The 17,554-nt window shown below is 37.7% G+C and overlaps 2 protein-coding genes across 4 annotated transcripts in view; both read right to left on the bottom strand.

Moving 5' to 3' along the window:
- Positions 1-331: 331 nt before the first annotated feature.
- On the bottom strand, positions 332-10,978 carry si:ch211-151h10.2 (uncharacterized protein LOC567699 homolog). The gene is made up of 9 exons (XM_026914298.3): positions 10,492-10,978; positions 9,832-10,027; positions 9,589-9,650; positions 4,883-5,021; positions 3,638-3,780; positions 3,239-3,419; positions 3,055-3,138; positions 2,824-2,919; positions 332-937 (listed from the first exon to the last, which is right to left on the bottom strand). Exons 1-9 carry the CDS (start codon positions 10,638-10,640, stop codon positions 656-658), a joined length of 1,332 nt encoding a protein of 443 aa, XP_026770099.3. The 5' UTR covers positions 10,641-10,978; the 3' UTR covers positions 332-655.
- A 121-nt stretch (positions 10,979-11,099) lies between these two features.
- The window catches only part of prdm10 (PR domain containing 10), a 33,034-nt gene continuing 26,579 nt past the window's right edge, over positions 11,100-17,554 (bottom strand). For all 3 annotated transcript variants that reach the window (XM_026913949.3, XM_053234942.1, XM_053234943.1), the window contains exons 22-23: positions 16,617-16,717; positions 11,100-12,210 (exon numbers count right to left, since the gene is read on the bottom strand). In XM_026913949.3, the coding sequence (XP_026769750.2) occupies positions 12,019-12,210; positions 16,617-16,717 (293 nt within the window). In that variant the 3' untranslated portion in view covers positions 11,100-12,018. The remainder of the gene's footprint in view (positions 12,211-16,616; positions 16,718-17,554) is intronic.

Genomic DNA, 17,554 nt, shown 5'->3' with positions numbered 1-17,554 from the left:
AGGGCTTTGTGAACGCCACTCAAGTTCTTCCATACCAACCTTTTCAAACCATATCTCTATGGACCTCGCTTTGTGCACAGGGGCAATGCCATACTTGTCATGTTTGGGCTAAGCCCCTTAGTTTGAGTGGAGGGAATTGTAATACCACAGTATACAAAGACATTCTTGACAATTCTGTGCTTCCAACACTGCAGCAAAATTTTGGGAAAGAAACATATATGGGTGTTATGGTAAGGTGTATACAAACTTTTGCCCATATAGTGTATGTATGTTTTTTGTAAATGTCCAGAAAGGCTAAGGAGGAAAATAATATTTACTGTGACTCAATAAGTTGACAAGAATCTGGTGTTAAATATTTATAAAATATTTTCCTGTTTGAAACTGGCAAAGCAAAAGGTACATTACAATCATACAAATCTAGTGGCTGCATTAATTCAGACTGATGAGCCATTAACATAGTGATCAATTGATGGAGGAGATCTGGACCTCTTGTTCCTTAATTAGAGGCAGTGTCATCATTAGTGACCAGCAGGCATGGGCAGCACATAGATCAGCTGGGACTCACATAATTCATAAATTAAGTATTTATACATTTTCATATTCATTTTACAATCATGTCTTTCATTCATTTACAAAGTGTTAAATGATACAAAGTTCATCTCCGTCGTCTCACCCCACAAAGCAAGTTTATCACTGAGAATTTGGAGCTGGGTGTGTGGGGGGGTCTTGGGGCAGGTTCCAAGGGGGTATTTTCTGTGGCCAGAGCAATACTGTACACAGGAAGTGATGAGAGAGGTGATAAAGAGCTCTGCACATGTTCAACATCAGAAGTTTCAATGCTATTCTTCTCTTGTGATACACTTAGGTCTTGCAGATGCATCACAAAGGTCAGGGTCTGTTGCGCCAGGGATGTGAAATCCTTGAAGACTTTTTTAAACTGGCCATAAGTTAAAAAAAGAAAGAAAGAAAGAAAGAAAAATACAGAGTGTGAAAAGTAATTCAATTATTTTGGCCTTACTCTCATAGTCTGGCAAAGTATTAATCAACCAATTGGTTTTAAATATTTAACAAACAATACAACACATTTATTTAAATCTACTTTAAGCAAAGATGTTGCTTTAAAATATTCTGTCTGCAGAGATGTACTCTAACAAATTATAATTGGGAATAGTCTTCGTGTTTTCCATTAATGACATTCCTGTTAATGCCAATAGTTCCTGTGATCAACACTTAATGTTGTCCTTAATCAATTAGGCATGTTCTGTCTGAGAGTACAGCATGAAACTGTGCATTTTCATGCAGGCACTAGAGTGTTTGGGCCACTCCATTTATGCTGATGGGCTCCACAAGTCTGCAGTGAAGACTAGAGCACTTGTTGACTCACTAATACAGACCAACGTGAGTTATGTTCCTATCATAGCAAGATTATTTATTATGATCATTTTATTCCAAACCTTGTATCAGTTCTCACACACATATTTCTTGCTGTACAAGGGTAGGCCATGGAAGCAAATAATTGTTGGTGTGACAGAGATTACCGATCCATTATACCCATAACTGCCCATCGGTTCAATGCCTGTATGTTCAGTGCTGTTTGTTGTGGATGCCATTATCTCACACATTTTGGCTAATGGTGAAAAACTGGGTGAAAACCCAATACAAATGGGAACAAAACTATACTCAAATTGTGGGTGAGCTTCTGGATATAGCTTTTGAGGCAAATTCCACCATTATTGATTTGGGAGGAAGTTGGTTTTAATTACTGAACATCAGACTTTGACAATTACCTTAAGCACACCCAAAAATGATCCACCAATGGTTGCAGCTAGGATGGAACAGTGTGAAATTTAATTTGCTTCTCATGACTGTTACTGAGTATAGGAAAGCAGTTTTGCATGCAAATACTTATAGACTATGAGAACTACAACTTAAACTGACACCCAAAAAGGAATCAGGAATGACACACTTCCTAACCCCATAATGTCTACTGTCATAAACATGGTTTCTCCAGGGTGTTTTCAAATTGGCAAGGATATCAGAAGAAGAGCTGTCACCCTTCGTGGCTTGCCACAATTAATTCAGTGGAGGTCTAATGTAAGGCTGTCGTATTGTGGTGCCTCTTAAGCCCCACTCCTGTGTATTAGTAGAACTGCATGTGTGCCACCCAGGAGTGGCATGGATGAATAGCTTAGCATACATGCAAATGGTGATGGGTCAGTCAGTAAGACTTTGGGCTACTGATTGGAAGGTCATGAGTTCAGATGAGTTCAGTCATGAGTTCATGAGTTCAGATCCCTGCCAAGCTGCCATTGTTGGGGCCTTGATCAAGACCCTTAACCCTCAACTCCTTAGCTGTATCCAGTCTCAGTTGAAGCCAAATGAACAAATGCATATAGTAATTGCTGATAGCTAGGCATTGTTGGCCAGATCAAGCTGGAGTCAAAGTCTTAACAGTCCTGCCAGTGGATACAAATTGCCCCATGTCTGGCATTTTTATCATTATCATGATTTTACTTTTGCATACAAGAAGACTATATAAGGGAATTTCCCTGTTTCTAGCTTTTCCCCAAACAAACAGTTCACTGCAGCAAAAGTAAACGAGCATATGGTGGCACAGGAGCTCTCAGGAGTGCATCTGTTTAATTCTTGCTAAATTTTTTGACCAATGATTTGTTGTTAAGACCATTAAAAGCTTAATATTTTGCCATTTTGGGCTTGGCCCAGTTTTTTTTATAGTGTATAGTCTTATATAGGAATGTATAGTCTAGACTAATATGGCATATACCTGAAATTGCTAAACTTTAGATTTAGGTGGTACTCTACCTGGTGAGTGTTACACTGCAGGAGGTCTTTGGTCCAAGTAGACTCCAGCGTTCGGCCCATAGTCTGAGCCAAATCCTGCTGCCTATTTTCCAGCTCCTGTTGAAGAGCTATCAGAAATCATTCTCTCTTCAGGAGTTAACAGATGGATAATAGTTTTTGTGTGCAATAACGGGAGGGAGAGTAGAAGAGTGTAAGCGCATGTAGATATGAGGGCGTGGATGTATTTTTCACCTCAAGAAGCTGTGCACTTTTGCTCAGGTGCAACTGACACTCATTAATCCTACTCTGAAACAAACCCAGCTTTGTGTATAGGCCCTGAAACACAGATACTTATCAGGTGTTGATTCATTGATGAGTAATTAATTTATTAATTAATTTGCTAATCCCATAATCCCATATTCATTTATAATCCAACCTCAGTGTCAGTGAGGACAGTGTGAGGATCCTCAGGGCCCTGACACTTTTCTGGCTGCAGGGTCACTTTGGTGTGCAGATCCTCTAGCTGCTCCCAGTATTCCTGCAACTCCTGCTGAACATTAGCTATGCATACCCCATACTGATCCTGGGTCTGAAGAAGAAAGTGCAGGGTACTCACCCTGAGCAGGGGGAAGGAGGATAAGAGAGAGTATAATAAAGGTAAAGAGGATGGGTTTGTTCTTTAATGTATGCTCATACATTGCTATTTGCCAGTCAGCTAAATAATCAAAGGAAGCTATACAATTTGTATTGTTATCTTAAGCCTATTCCTAAGCATCTACAGGCCAAAAAGAAAAAAAAAAAGAATGCAAAAGCATTTTGGTGGTATAAGATTCACCTCTCTTGCAGGTAAGTACAAATATGTTTCACTCTGTCTTCTACTCTAGTCTTGATCACTTTGTCGTCCTTATCAGCCTGCAGCAGTCGCTCCTCAGTAAGGAAACTATTGTTTAATGGCACTATTATTGATTCAGACAATACCTGAAGAAAAGAGGATTAAAAAAAAGATTAGAGCACACCTGAAAAAAAGTACTTCCTAATGTCATACAGGTGAGCTTCAGGTTCAAAGTCAGATGTGGCAAGTGAAGGTGGTGACTGTTTCAGAGGAATGAGTTATCTATTTGGGTGCCAGGTTTGGGTACCTGGTCATGTCAATCCTTAAATACATGGGTGTAAAACTGTCAAAACATTTTGTTATCAACAACAACATCATAAAACTGTATATAATATATACTGTATGTTTGCTATATTTTAATATTTTGTTTGTTACTTAAGGAATATAGCTTGTACTAAAATTTGGTACCGAATGTGTACATTATCACTTATAAACAGATACACTATATGGACAAAAGTTTGTGGAAACCTGACAATCACACCCATATGTGGGCTTTGCCCCAAAGTGTTGCCACATAGTTGGAAGCACACAATTGTATAGGATGTTTTTGTATGCTGTAACATTACAATTTTCCTTCACAGGAACTAAGGGGCAAAGCCCAGACCTGTTCCAGCATGACAGTGCCCCTGTGCACAAAGCACAACTTCAACCCCACTGAACACTTTTGGGATGAACTGGAAGGCTAACAGCACACCAGGTATTCTCGCCCAACATCAGTGCCCAATCTCATTAATGCTCTTGAGGCTGAATGGGCAAATCCCCGTAGCCATGCTCCCAAATCTGTCGGAAAGCCTTTCCAGAAGAGTGGATAGTATTATAAACGCAAAGAATGTCCACAAAGCACATATGAATGTTATGGTCAGATGTCCACAAACGTTAAATATATTATATTTATATTATTAAATATAATAATAAATAACTGTTAATGTTAATCTTCATAAAGTCTTTTTGAAAATTCCATAAATCTTAAATTCTGTTAGAATTCTATAACCGTAGCTAAATCTGCTTATATGTATTTCTCAGATGTCATCCTGCCCCACAAAAATCTATGGTCACGAGCTGCTGCTGAAAATACAGGCTGATGTGACAGCAACAGCATTACTCTATTTCATTTAACCCATAAAAACAATGACAGTGAGGAAATTATAAAAATTATCATTTTAATATACACCCAGGTATCCTACTGACCTCCAGCTTGGTGAGGAGACCTTGTATCTGGGAAACCCTTGGATCTGAGACTGGTTCCTGGAGAAGGGTGACCACTAAGCCATCCAGGAGAGCCCTCACTATAGATAGCAGATGACCTGCATCTTGCTGACTGATGAGACTGTAGACAAAGAAGAACATAAAAATATAATATGAACCAAAAGGATGTTTGGGAGTGCAGACCATGCCTTCAAACAGCAGTGTTATGAGACGTGCCTGTGGAACTGTATTAGGGGAGGGAACTCTGAGAACGTGGACTGGACTTCTGGCTGATTACTGTGTGACAGCTGGCCCCACCTCTGAAGAGACAGGCACAGGAGGACTTGGGAGAAAGTGGGTAGAGAATCTGTCCTCTCTTTGGAGACTTATAGGGAGACTGAGTTACAGAAAATTGAATGGACAGATTCAGAATAAATAGGAGGTTAGCTAGGTGGAATGTTATTTCATAATTCCATTTTCCCAGTGCAGAGCACACCCTCCAACAACAAAAACTTTTTCTAGAACTATGAGAAGGGAGTTGGAGTTCTAAGTGGCTCCTGCATTATCTTAAAAACAGGGCCTAAAGATAAAGATCAGATGCTCATATACCATGTGTAGATCTTGAATTTGTCTGGCTGTAGCTGTGGTTTGCTTGGGAAGAACAGCATCCAAAATGCCAGGAGGGAGAGGATATGGTTATGTGATGGTTATGAAACCTGTGTTGGGCTACAATGGGACTAGTTTGTGCGAGTAGCTTTTTCACGTTGCTTTGCCTTGTAGTGGGTGACATCAGTGTGTCACTGTCCAGGAGTGTTAGGTCTGCGGTGGCAGCTGGTGGTGATATTAGTTGGGAGGGTTAAAATGTAATATCTATCATCAGCTAAACAATTAAATTATTAGGGTTGACCAACACATTAACTCTTGAGGTCTCATAAACAACAATAACAACAACAACAACAATAATAATAATAATAAATTCTTGGGTTCAAGCACCTTCAGCCCCACTCGGAGCAATTGGCATGTGGAGGCCATGGTTTTGCAAGCCTCAGCATGGTTTGATACTTATTGAGGATTAGACTCTGCTGAGTAATTTTACACAAATCTTGTGAACATAGGCCAAAAATCCTAGGACTAGTTTGCAAAAATATATTTTGCATATTATGCAAATTATCATAAATTTGAGTGGGTGTGGCTAAATGGTCCAAAAGACAATTTTTTTGTGTTCAGCCAAAACATTAGGAAGAAAAAGAAATTTCATTATTAACCTTATTTTTCCAGAGACAATAGGTCAATGTTAGTCCTATTAAATGCTTGCTGAAAGTTTACTGGCTGATGGTAGCCATGTTTTTTAAGTAATCAAGTCATCATTATCATTCACCAAATTTCAGCTCAATAGGACTTATTGTTCCTGAGAATGAGTTATTTGCACTTAGCACCACCCTCTATGTATGACCATGTCCCAACCATTGCATACCAACTCAGAGTATATGCTATTCAAGTTTCATCCAAATCCATTCAAGGATTTACATGAGTTACAGCTGTTTGAGTAAATTCTACCGCCTTGGTAGAATTGATTGACGTGTGGTGGCCATACTGTTCATAAATGTCAACATGTTTTGGATAATTGTTGAGGTTCACACTCTGCTGACTAGGTTGACACCAAATTTGTGAAGATTGGCTAAGAATCCTAGGAGAAGTTTGCAAAAGTAGGTTTTGCATATTATGCAAATTAGCAAAAAAAATCTAAGTGGGCAGAGCTAATGGTTCTTGAAGCTTTTTTGTTTGGGAACCCAACCCAAGGAGTCAGTGGGAAAAAAAGAATTAAGAAGCATCTTTAAAAAAATAAAATAAAATAAGCTTCCAGCCTTATGTGCTTGGATCCCTAATAAGAAAATTCCTAACAAAAACTATAGGGTTCCAGCATGGACCTCTGTTGGGCCTTTAATAATATGTAAGTTGCTCTGGATAAGGATGGTAGTTAAATGCTGTAAATGTACACTCACCACTCACAACACTTGATTAGAAACACTATACTAATACTGGGTAGGGCCTCCCTTTGCTCTCAAAACACCCTCAATTCTGCGAATATCCCGTTCTACCACAACCGGTGACTGTGAAGAACACTGAAGAACACTGAACTCATTGTCATGTTCAAGAAACCAATTTGAGATGAATTTTGCTTTTTGGCATCATGGTGCATTATCATGCTGGAAGTAGCCATTTGAAGATGGGTAAATTCTAGCCATGAAGGGATGCAATATGATCAGCAACAATACTCAAATAGGCTGTGACATTCAAGTGATTATTGACTGGTATTAACGGGCCCAAAGTGTGCTACGAAAACATTCCCCACACCATTACACTACCTCCACCAGCCTGGACTGTTGACACAAGGCAGGTTGGGTCCATGGATTCATGCTGTTGGCACCAAATTCTGAGTCTACCATCTGTGTGCCTCAGCAGAAACTCATTTCCCATTTTAAACATAGAAGTCTTTAAACTATGGCAGTAATGTTATTCCAGAAGTAGATTAGGTTACAAATGTAGAGGTACAATGCCACTAGAAAGTTTATGAACCCTTTACAATTTTCTCTATTTCTGCATAAATTTGACCTGAAATGTGATCAAATCTTCATCTAAGTCCATAGTTTTTACATATATTTATTGAGTACAATTTATCCAACATTAAATATCTTTGTCGGTAAAAGTAAGTGAACCTCTAGGAATATGAGTTTATTTAAAGGGGTAATTCAAGTCAGGTGTTTCAGTCAAGGGGAGGGCAATCAGACACGAGTTTAGCAGGCCCTCTCATGTTTCAAGAGCATAAACCTGGGTCTTCACTATCAAAGTCTGGTCTTCACCACACAAGTTTATGGAAGTGTGCCATGCTTCGATCAAAGAAGATTCCTGAGGACCTCAGAAAAAGAGTCATCAATGCTCACCAGGCTGGAAAAGGTTATAAAACCATTTCTAAAGAGTCTGGCCTCCACCAATCCACTGTGAGGCAGATGATATACAAATGGAAGGAATGCAGCACCATTGTTACTCTCCCAAGGAGTGGTCTTCCAGCAAAAATCACTCTATGGGTGTGGTGAATAATATTACATGAAGTCACAAAGAACCCCAGAGTAACATCTAAGGACCTACAGGCCACTCTTGCATTGAGTAATATCAATGTTCATGAGTCTACCATCAGGCAAACATGGAATAGGCACAATGTGCATGGCAGGATAGCAATAAGGAAGCCAGTATTCTCCAAAATGAACACTGCTGCCCATCTGAAGTTCGCTCAAGACCACATGGATAAGCCAGAAGCCTAATGGAAGAATGTTCTGTGGATAGATGATTCCAAAATAGACCTTTTTGGTTTAAAAGAAAAGCATTTAGCTAAACCCAAGCACTGCATTCCTACATAAGAACCTCATTCTAACCATAAGCATGGGGATAGCAGTATCATGTTTTGTGACTGCTTCACTGCCTCGGGTCCAGGATGACTTGCCATTATTGATGGACCTAGGAATTCTCAGTTGTACCACCAAATTCTACAGGAGAATGTCAGGATATCTGTCCATGAACTGAAGCTTAACCGTAAGTGGGTCATGCAGCAAGAAAAATGACCCTAAGCACACAAGTAAATCTACAAAGAAATGGTTAAAGCAGAAGAATGTAACATTTTGGAATGGCCAAGTCAAAGTCGAAAGCTTAACCCAATAGAAATGTAGTGGAAAGACCTAAAAAGAGCAATTTCTGAAAAGAAGCCCAACATCATCACTGACTTGAAGCAGTTTTGTTAGGAGGAACGGCCAAAATTCCTCCAACCCCTTGTGCAGGATTGATCACCAGTTACCGGAAACATTTGGTTAAAGTTATTGCTGCTTAAGGGGGTCACACCAGTTTCTGAAAGCAAAAGTTCACATACATTTTTTGACAAAGATATTTAATGTTGGATAATTTTGCTGAACAAATAAATGTAAAAAACTATGTTTTTGCTCATTTGTTTAATTGGATTCTCTTTATATAGTTTTACGACTAAGCTGAAGATCTGATCACATTGCAGTTCAAATTTATGCAGAAATACAAAAAATTGTAAAGAGTTCACAAACTTTCTAGTGGCACTCTAGATGGAGTGTTTACTTGCCAGTAAGTTCAGATAATAAATCAAGTTACAATTATTCCAACTGAGATAATATAGAAATGCCAGAGCTATTAAGGGATATTATTAAACATAAAACAACTCCTGGATGGGCAGGAACTTCTGAAAAGCCTGTCAGCCAATATTCTAACAGTAAAGGCTGCTATAAAATTCAACATACTGTAGCTTTAATGGTCTAAATTTGCATACCTTATTTATTATATATCACATACTAAATAAATGCAAATTAAATAAACAACTAGCACTTGCTTTTAGACAGTCTGTGATTTGGTGTCTTTTCTGTGGAATTGGAATGGAATTATTAAATGCAATTTTCTCCATTTTCATTTTTTGGGGTAACCAGATTTTAAAATGCAAGAACTTCACTTCTGATTTAGATAGGTGCAAACTGAGATATCAATATCAGTTCAGGAAAGCTTGTAGTTTTCAGTAGTATAAAATCTCAAAATTTGATACTGTGAAGGGCTTTCCCTGGTTACCACACAAATAGGAGTGGCTTAATTAGAGTAGCAATAATTAAAAGAAATGAGGTGTTCTTGTACTGTATTCTTCTTACCACGCCTGATGAAGTTGGCCAGTCCTTTTCCCAACAATCTCACACTTCTCTGAGACCTTCTTCTGTAAAAAAAATAAGGTTAGGCTATTGTTAATGTCACACAAGTAATTTATTGTTTGTACCAGGAGACATCATTGTGCTGTCTGACTTAAAAAAAAAAAAAAAAAAAAGACATTAAAAAAAAAAGTTCTACTCTAACTTATCATCTTGAGACAAGCTTTTTGTATGTACACATTAACCTACCTGCTTATATTGCCTTCTGTATTGGTAAAGGAACTTGAGTAGAGAAACACAGAGGATAAGGCCTGCCCACAGCATCCAAGCCAGCAGCAGCCAGCCTCCAACCTTGAGAAGGTGTATCTCTTCCTGACTCACCAACCACAATGCTGCTACTGGAGCCAGACACCGAATCCATCTGGGACAGTGCCCCCACCTCAGACTGTGAAATAATATTGATGTTAAAGATAAGATCTTCTTATGAATTGATTAACTGTTCTACTGATGGTGTGGTGGCACTAGGGGTAGCCACCGCCGGGGTTGCCAAACCAATCCTGAGTTTCCAGAATCTCACATGTTCTTCTTTGACTCCAAAAACCTGCCAGTAGGTGAATTGGCAACTCTAAATTGCCCCTTGCTCTTAATGAATATGTGAATGTATGTATGTGTGATATTCTGTGATGAACTGGCATCTCATTGAAGCTGTATTCCCGCCTCATGCCCAGTCTTTCCAAGAGGGGCTCCACTGTGATCAGGATAAAGCACTTACTGAAGATGAAAGTGAAAGTACTGTGCTACTTTAAACTGTGAAGATTACAGATATTACACATTATGACAGTAGTCAGAATCAGCAACACACAATCAACTCCACAAGCACACACATGCTCCACTGCTTTACATACTTACTTCTTCCAGCACCATTTCTGCTCATGAACCACACCATCCTCCATCTCACTATCATCTTCCCCTCTCCTCTTTCCTTCTCTTTCCCCCTTTCTGTACTCATTCAGGTCCCTCACATCCACCGTCGTCAGCTGAGGCATTGGTGTTAACATATTGATTGGCAAACTGTATGTCTGTGCATCTGTTCTCCATCAGTTAAGCCGAGGAAAAAGACTTGTCTGTCCTGTAACACCAGCTTAGCAGCTACGTCTTCTAGTTGCTTTTGTTTTGAAGCTTTGTTCAATCTACAGAAGAATGTGTGGAATGTGGTGTGACACAGAGCCCAAATGTACTTAATAGTCACTCAGCCTTACGTGGCAATCACCGTGAAGTAAACTTTAACAACTCTCATCTCTAGCATCAATTGAGTATTAAAATTACTAAAGAGTTTTTATCATTTTTCTTACATAATACAGATAAAAACATTAATATTAAGTACAATCTGCATAACACCACATGCTCTCATACTGGCAGTTCTGAAGTAATTTTATTGATTGCCCTTTGCTTATAACATGTGTAAATGTGTTCTGTGTATGACAAACCATTTAAATGATTTAAAACTGCACATGCAGTGGCTGTAAGTTTGTATCCCACACAAACTCTTCATTTGTTTATTATTCAAAATAATAGTACTGTACTATCATAGATAATACCTTTTGAAACTTCCTTTACATTTTCCACAACAAAGACACAGAAGAGTTTTACTGACTTACACAAGTTTCTGTCAACAGAATTACTCTCCAAATAAAACAACCAAAAAAAAAAAAAAAAAAAAAAAAAACCCAAACAAACAAACAAAAAAAACCCCACTAGAGCTGACTACATAGTCATCTGGAGACAAGGTGCTTACACACATTATAAACTTTACTAATATGAATAATATGGCTACTCTTCTTTACATTGAACAAGGCTCCCCCTATAAATTGTCGCTTTGTTTTATCCTTTGTATTTCCTTTTTTCTTTTTATTCGCGTTTTTTTTAGGTTACACATATTCAGCTCAATGTAAGCAGAAATGCATATTCCAAATAAATACTAAACATCCATGAACCAGGATAAGCTGTTAGTTACACAGTGTGAGCAGCTTTAGGATATATGCATGATACATGGTACTTTACAAACCAAAAAACACAAGTCGACAATTTAAAACGTACATGAATAACGGGAAACAAATAGGAACCTGTATTAAGGGATGTAGAAATAAATTCAAGAGATTTAATTGTTCTATACATTTTATACATTCAGTGTCAAACTCAGCTTAATCTGTGACTGCTAATCTAGATCAACAGCAAGACTTTAAAATGTCATATTTAGGAAATTACATATTTTGTAATGAACAAAAAATAAAATCTGCCCAATGACTCAAAGAAATCTCACATGTAAACTAGTAATATCTCAACATAAAAAAAAAAAAAAAGATTCATTTAAATAAAATTAAGAATTAACATTGAGTTAAAATCATGACAGACCATTCAAGGCAATCGGACACGGTCTTAAGGTTTTGTAATTTGCACCTCACTCGCACCAGATCCATTAGTTGTGGTTTTAATTATGTATTGGGTGGTAGCCTGTTGACTGGCAGATGGCTGCTCCAAAGGGTCAGTGTTTACCTCGCTGGTGGTGGATGGGGCATTATCTTGTTTATTATCCAGCTCAGTCTGCCCCTCAGAGATCACATAGTGAGTCTGTAACACAAGCAAAATGATTTAACTGCCATCACTTGCAAACATCATTGCAAAAGTCACATTTTCAAAGTTTGTGAATTTGTCTCCAAGTTTACCTACATAAAAACCTGGTTTATGCTTTGTGAGAACTGCTTCTGAGAGTCGTCCACTTAGGAATGCCGTGAGTGTTCACAGTATTTCAAAAACAGAGAATTGTATTTATTTTTTTATTTATTTTAATTGTATTTATTTTTTATTTGTGTTTATTTTTCTTCCTTGTTCCTTATGGTATATTTTTTGCATTTTTATTGTCTTGGTAATTTATTGTTTGTTGCCCTTCTACCCCATCTTTCTCAGGAGAAAAAAACAAAATAAGAATTTCATTGTACCAAAGTACATATGACAATAAAGATCGTGAATCTTGTATTTGTCTGTTAAACTCACTGCAACACAACACTTTGCTGTTATACATGTTTGAGGAGAGAGCGTAAGGAACACGGTCAAAGCTCTCGTCAGTTTCCGACCCTCGTTATTCACAGGTTGATACCAGCCTATCAACTTCAGTTTTGGAGTGCGACTTTCCCGTTCTGCCCCACTCAAAGTGCCTTTCTGACATACTAAATGAGTCCGATAAAAAATAGATGAAAAAAATAAATCAAGCTATGAACTCCATTGTTATCTTCAACTCCAATATGATGTCAGTGAGGATTCAGTCAGGTCTTGCTTTTTTCTTAAGGCCTTTTTCTTAAGCATTTTATTTGCACATTTCCAAATCAGTAAATCAAGATACAGTCCTAGAGCTTTGTCAAATTAGCTTTTAACAGATGATTCTGCTAAGAGATGAATTATAAACATACAAATTACAACACCACAACGGGATTCCTGATACTTCTCTAATTACTTTCTTATTAGAGATGATCAGAAAACAAACCCTTATTACACCATAACAAGGAGCACTTAGCACTAGTCGTAAGAAGTCAGTGTTATTTAAGTAGAATGCTCATTGACTATGTCTTAGATACTACTCAGAAGAGAAAATTTATTCATATCCCAATTTTAAATTTTCTCACCGAGTTGCTAAATCTAAATGAAATACCTTATAAAGTCTTGCCAGAGTGTAGTTTAGAAACTCATCAATCATTTAGAAATGACAGTTTGAAATGGAAAGACATCCAGCTCCTTGCTTATGATGAGTTCACGTTGCCTTATGGTCGTACATTGCAACCATTTAAGTACTTACAAGAAAGCGTACAGGCTTTGTGGTATTGATTGGGCCACTGAAAATGTAACTGTTAAATACAGGTAAATACAAGAAAATCTTTATCTATACTGCAACCTTGTGTTACAGTACTGACTCAAAATCCTTTGGGTTTGATGGAATTATACCCAAATGATTTTGAGTTGCTGTAAAGGATTTCGAGCCCATTGTTTAAAAAAAAAAAAAAAAAAAAAAAAAAAAAAAAAAAAAAAAAAAAACACTGCTCAGCTAGAGAAATGGGGGATTTATGTTCAGAGACTAGAAGTGAGTATAACCAGGATGATCATTTTTGTGTCCTCAGACAACCTGAGAGCACATTCTTTGCTGGGTTCCAGGAAAGTTTAAAAACAAACAAATTCTGATTTGTTTTTAGTATAGCCAGTTACGGGGATATACAAGATGTTGGGAGAATTCCCTCTCTTATTAGATGCCTGACTTGAAATTTGTCAAGTTTTGATGGTATAAAAAGGGACTATGTATTAAACAAATGGTCTCATTTTCAAACTGACCTTTCAAACAGATTTCCTCCAGACCTTTAAATCATTTGTTGGAGGACAAAGTTCTTGTGGAACTGAGAATCTTTCTACATTCTTTAATTTTGAGCAAGTTCTTCTTCCCTAGGTATACTGAACAGCATAATTCAAGCATTCCCTTATAAATCTGCTGATAGACTTAACCCTCACTCACTGAGTAAACCTGGTTGGGGTTGCAGCATATCCCTGGGAACACTGAGTGTGAGGTGGGAATACACTCTGGATGGAACACATCGCAGAGCACTATGCACACACATTCACACATTCATTCACACATAGGGGCAATTTATTTTAGCCAATCCACATACTGGCATGTTTTGGGGAAGTGGGAGGAAACCAGAAACCCAGAAGAAACTCCACACAGACAGTAAGCTGAGCTCAGGATCAAACTTGGCACCATGGAGCTGTGAGGCAGCAATGCTAGCCGCTGCACTGTTTCCACCCTAATAGACTTAACCAACCTCAGAAAATACCAAAAATTATGTGAGTTGCTCAGTTGGATGTTCCCCATAACGATTGGTCATTTGGTTCCTGAACATAAAATATGGGGCACTCTAGTGGAATTAAAAGACATTGTTGAAATCTCTGCCCTTCCTGGAATGTAAACTCTCTGATCAGACACTTGCTTCAAGAAATATTTCCACATTTAAATCTGTGACCAAAACACCATTGTTCGGAATATTCATTAAGCTTTTAGTAGTGTGTAAGTGTTTTTGTTGGCCTAACTGAACTAAGACTCATACAAAAGTTTTGGTAACAGATATCCTTTGTACTCACATATGTTGCATATGTTGAGAAATGCCAATCAAACATGTTCATGGCAAAGCTGATTTGCATTTAGTGACACCCTCAAAATTCCATAAAAGGCAAAGCTCACGGACAGCTGAAAATAACAAAATGACGATAAATAGTGAAAGAACGCGGTAAAGCTGCTCAGCTATTGCTGCACACCAGCTACCAAAGGCACAAACCAACCCTTCCTACTTTTACAGGGTGGCATTAACTTTGTCCTAATTTAATGTGACGGTCTTGTTTTAATTTATGAGTTTGGATTGCTTTCTTTCAAGTCATTAACATGAAACATATGAAACAAAATGAGTTTCACAAACAAAATTACAATAAATTTGCGTATGAAACAAACAAACAAAAAAAGCTAATCCATGAGTTAAATTGCACAGCTCGTGTCAAGTACACAATTTGAAGCGGATCAATTGAGGATGACATTATACATAAAATTACGCTCAGGAGGAGATCTCATATTGATTTTTTCCAAACTAAATGGGTTTTGATGAACAACTTGTGTCCCTTATATAAACACTCCCATGAATAATTGAAACTGTCATGGCTTCCATGGAAAATTCCTCCCCAGACCACTAGAGGGCACCCTTGGCTCTCCTTTTGAACTACTTCTTTGGTCGTCTGCGTTTTGTTTGCTTCTCTGTTGTTTTGTTCCCTATTAAAGAGGTTCTGCATTTGCATCTATCTCCATAAACTCTCCTTATGACAGAAACTGGTCAGTGACAAAGCAACTGCTGTTCACTCACGTGAACGTGAGACGCAGAGCTGCCTTTCAGGCGATAGTGGTAAAGCGACATTTGAACCTATTCTTTTCTCAGTTCTATGCAAATTAGGTATGGTGCGGTACAGTGACACATCCACACAAATTGACTTTAATTATTCCTCAGACCAATCCTATGGCTTGTGTGGTCTGATGCTTAAAAATGGAAGAAAAACTTATAACCATGTGTCCATATTATCATGTTATATACAACCTCTCGTTAAATGTGTATAGAGAGATTAGGAAAAAACAAATCTTGGAAGGAAGTATCAGAGTTCATTGGTGCCACCGTTAGTTTTCTTTGCTAATTTATATTTTCATATAAATCCATTTTCATTTCATATTGGTGTTTTCCTTAAGAGGACTATACTGAATATACTGTATAGAAGGAGTCTTAAGTATTTTGTTTTGCACAACAAACAATTCTCTTTAAGCAATACTCGATTTTAAGCCACATAAGTGAATGTTACAGTCTGGTTTTGTACATTGTGATTGCTTATTTGTGTCTGTTATACAATTCAGTTTTATAAAATATATTTCAATGCTAACAGCAGGTCTTTTCTGAAGTTAACTGTAGTCATGAGTCTATGTAACTAATCATTTTAAGGCAGTGAAACCAAATTCTTGACATACTTTTTTTTAGTCAACCTGAATGAAATCTTAGACAACACAAATTAAAGCTATGAGATAATTAAAAACATCAATATTATTATCGAGTTCTACTTGTTAGTTGTCTCAATATTTCCCACTCTCAAATGAGTTGATAAGTCATATTAACTAAGGATAAAGTTGTGTTAATAAAGAGTACTTAGTTGATAGAACTCTACCTGATTCAAAAAATAATCTTTCTTTGACTTAATTTCTGCTTAATATTTGCATTTTTATGATCTTAAAATTTTAAGGGAACCAGGTTACTCACTTGTTTAAGTTCAATCAACAAATACATTTTACTGTGTAATCTGCACAATCCATCAGGGTCTTATTGCCTATGGCCTAAGGTTTAACTGATAAAAATAAATGCATAAACAAAATTCTAACAGGAAGGTAAGACGAGCTCTTGCTTGTGTCAATGTCTCACCGTTTTGACTTGGCTGCTGTTAGCTGCTGCAGTGACAGGTGTGCCAGCATCTGCCAGCACATACTGAGCATGAGGCAGAGCCATCATCTGTATCTCAGAGGCTGAGAGAGAGACAGAGAACACACTTAACAAAAGCTGAATGTTTACAGTTGCACTAAAATTATTCAACCTCCCCTGAGACTGTAAGGATTTACAAATTTAACCTTTTCTAAAGACCTAGAATATTTTACAATTACCTGTAAACCTGTATCAGTTGAGTGATCTATTCAAACTGATAGTGAAAATGTATGATGTCATATGTCTGAGTAAAAGGATATTTTCTTAATCTAGCCATGTCACAATTATTCAGCCCTATTCAGTAATGGTTTTTAAATCACGTACTAGTCTGCAGGGCTACAGAATTGTGCTAAAACACAATTAGGCCATTGGGAACTCTGTAATGACACTCAAAAGGCAAGAAGATATCCTAGACACTCACATTTCCAAGAGACATAGTTGGCAGTGTCATAAGTTTAAAATTGTACAGCAGTAAACCAAATCTGACATTTGAACAGAACAGCTGAGGAAAAAACCCATATTACTGCCATAGAATTGCACTATGACCTGACGAAGGCAGGAACAAAAAGTACTGGTGAAAACTCTAAGAAGAACACTACACAAGCAAGGACTTTATTCCCAGGCACCTCACCGCACTCCACTCTTGATCAAGAAGCACATAAAAAGTCAACTTGAATATGCAAGAAGGAATTTGCACAGGCCTATAGAGCTCTGGAAGACAGTTTTATGGAGTGATGAAACATGAACTGTCTGAACCCATAGATCAGAGGTATGTCTGGCGTAAGAAAGGCAAGGCTTATGACAAAAAGAACACCATCTCCATAGTCAAGCACGGAGGTGGGCCAGTCCTGTTGTGCAGGTGTTCTGCTGCTGCAGCAACT

The sequence above is a fragment of the Pangasianodon hypophthalmus genome, chromosome 6 (genome assembly GCF_027358585.1).
Source record: "Pangasianodon hypophthalmus isolate fPanHyp1 chromosome 6, fPanHyp1.pri, whole genome shotgun sequence".
In the NCBI taxonomy this organism is placed as follows: Eukaryota; Metazoa; Chordata; class Actinopteri; order Siluriformes; family Pangasiidae; genus Pangasianodon; species Pangasianodon hypophthalmus.
This window is presented reverse-complemented; position numbering and strand designations above follow the sequence as displayed.

Coding starts and splice junctions, on each gene's coding strand:
- si:ch211-151h10.2 (XM_026914298.3), bottom strand. CDS start 10,640: ATGTTAACACCAATGCCTCAGCTGACGACGGTGGATGTGAGGGACCTG. Junction 5,022..9,588: donor GGCCAACTTCATCAGGCGTG/GTAAGAAGAATA, acceptor CTTTGTCTACAG/TCTCATCAGTCAGCAAGATG. Junction 3,781..4,882: donor GTCTCCTCACCAAGCTGGAG/GTCAGTAGGATA, acceptor TCTTTTCTTCAG/GTATTGTCTGAATCAATAAT.